This window comes from Scylla paramamosain, chromosome 18 (genome assembly GCF_035594125.1).
Source record: "Scylla paramamosain isolate STU-SP2022 chromosome 18, ASM3559412v1, whole genome shotgun sequence".
Taxonomy (NCBI): domain Eukaryota; kingdom Metazoa; phylum Arthropoda; class Malacostraca; order Decapoda; family Portunidae; genus Scylla; species Scylla paramamosain.
In genome coordinates, this window is record NC_087168.1 from 22,744,650 (window position 1) to 22,747,149 (window position 2,500).

Here is a 2,500-nt window from a genome sequence, read left to right on the forward strand (position 1 = left end):
TCCCTTCACTTCCTTTCCCTTTTTTTCCCTTCCCTTTCCTTTCCCTCCCTTTCCTTCCCTTCCCTTCCTTTTCCTTTCCTTCCCTTCCCTTCCCTTCCTTACCTTTCACGTGTGTCTGGCGCCGAGGTAAGGACTGAGAGCACAAGAACACTCACCTGGGGAGGAAGGAACAAAACATTACACATAGGAACACAAAGGAAGAACAAATATGAGTAGACTTGAGAGAGAGAGAGAGAGAGAGAGAGAGAGAGAGAGAGAGAGAGAGAGAGAGAGAGAGAGAGAGAGAGAGAGAGAGAGAGAGAGAGAGAGAGCGGGAGAATATATTAATTAAAGCATACAATACACATGACCTGCTTCAATCTACGTAAACTAATAAAACTGTAAAGCAAATACTGACATGCACTTTCATCTCTCTCTCTCTCTCTCTCTCTCTCTCTCTCTCTCTCTCTCTCTCTCTCTCTCTCTCTCTCTCTCTCTCTCTCTCTAACACTCACTCACCGTTGTTCATTTTCCTCCTCCAAGACCTCCCCCTCTCTCCCTTCTCCTCTTCCCTCACCTCCCGCTTTCCTCTCCCCCTCTTCCTCTCCCCTCTCCCTCGTCCCTCCCGCTGCTCGTTCCCGCCGTCTGATGGAGGTGTGATGAGGTTACGGTCGCCGCGTCGCTCTCACAGAGGGAGCATGAAGGAGCATAACGGAGTGACATGAATAATGCAACAACGCGTCCTTCATTACTACGTCGGGTTATGCGACAAATAAAAGCACCCTACCTTCACCTGACCTAACTCAACATTACTTCCTTCTTCCCTACATCAGTACCGCTTGGGATGGATGGATGGCTGGAAGGAAGGAAGGAAAAAAAGGAAAGGACAAACGGGTTGAACGAGAGATGGACTGAGGGAGGGTGGGATGGAAGTAAGGATGACAAGAACGAAAGAATGTAAGAATATAAGGAAGAATAAAGAGATTGAAAGAATAGATGAGCAATTTGTAGACAGCGTGCTATTTAGAAAAGGCTGTGGAGGGAGAGGAAATGAGTTAGAGTGGTAAATGGTGGCGAAATGGAGTCAAGGAGGAAGGGAGGGAGGAAGGGAGAGAGGGAAGGAAGAAAGGAATAAAGGAAGGAAGGAATATTGACGAAAAGGGAGAAATGATTAGATGAGTAAATAAAAGGAGGACTAAAGGAAGGAAGGAAGGAAGGAAGGAAGGAAGGAAAGGTAGACAGAAGAGAAGATTCGATAGATAATGCAAGAAATAAGGAAAAACAAGTAGAATAATATAAGGAAGGAAGAAAATGGTATTGAGACACAGCCGAGCACCGAGAAGGCAAGGAGCGTAAGAAGCATGTTCGCATCTGACGAAGGAGCAACACAATACCTGATCGAAAACTCAGGAGAAGTGGCTTATTTTCGCTTAAACTTCGCCGCTTCTTTAACTTTTGATAATTTGCTCAGGAAATAAGACCTCATTCGGGGCGCCACTGTCGGGTAGCCTTCGCCTTAACACTCTTAACACAAATCATTAAGGCAACTATTATAACTGTATTAAACGCGAACATGTTGTCTATACAGCGACATTCAGGGCACGTTTCTATACCATTATCTTATCTTGTACTATATATATATTTTTTTTTTACATGACAGGAGGACGCGCCAAGGATACAATGATAAGTAGAAGAAAATGATTAATTCTGCTGCCACTCACAGAAAAAAACACAGGAGGACCGAAATCTGTGTTTTTTTTTTTTTTTTTGTGTGTGTTTTGATACTTGTGGAACAGTTCAAGTCGTAGGCAGGAAGCATTAAGAGTTCTATGGGTTACCAAGAAAAGAATGAAAGATCGAAGATACATACTAATCCTTGCATTAGTAAGGTGGATACAATTTACTATTAGTCATGGGCAGCTCGTATTTACTCTCTCTCTCTCTCTCTCTCTCTCTCTCTCTCTCTCTCTCTCTCTCTCTCTCTCTCTCTCTCTCTCTCTCTCTCTCTCTCTCTCTCTCTCTAAGGCGCCATAACTTGACCTGACATCTATTAACCTACGCCAGGTAGTTTTGGTTCATTCCCCATCACCTCTGATACTGACACACACACACACACACACACACACACACGCACACAGAGGGAGAGAGTTCGTCCCTAAACTCACGACAAAAACAAATGAAGACGCTTTTATTGTGATTTTTCAAGATAGCAGCTCCTAATTAAGACTTTTTTCTCCCCCGCAAACTATCTTTCCTTTCTTTACTTGGAGGCAATTTTCTTTCAGGTGAAGAAATCTGGCGGGTGGAGAGAGAGAGAGAGAGGGAGGTAGAGAGAGTGAGAGGTAGAGGGAGAGGGAGAGGGAGAGAGCGAGAGAGAGAGGGAGAGGAAGAGGGAGAGATGGCTGCGTGTGTTCAGTGTGATAGACAAGACACCTTACGGTCTCCTAATCATAAGGGCGATTTTTGTCAATTTTCTCTCACTGATAGGAAAGTTAGCTTAGTTTCCTTCATTACTGTGGGA

At 44.3% G+C, this 2,500-nt stretch overlaps 1 protein-coding gene across 1 annotated transcript in view; it reads right to left on the reverse strand.

Moving 5' to 3' along the window:
* Positions 1-83: 83 nt before the first annotated feature.
* LOC135109312 (pseudouridine-5'-phosphate glycosidase-like) overlaps positions 84-2,500 on the reverse strand; it is an 87,140-nt gene continuing 84,723 nt past the window's right edge. Inside the window, exon 11 of the mRNA XM_064020647.1 lies at positions 84-155. Within this exon, the coding sequence (XP_063876717.1) occupies positions 99-155 (57 nt within the window). The 3' untranslated portion in view covers positions 84-98. The remainder of the gene's footprint in view (positions 156-2,500) is intronic.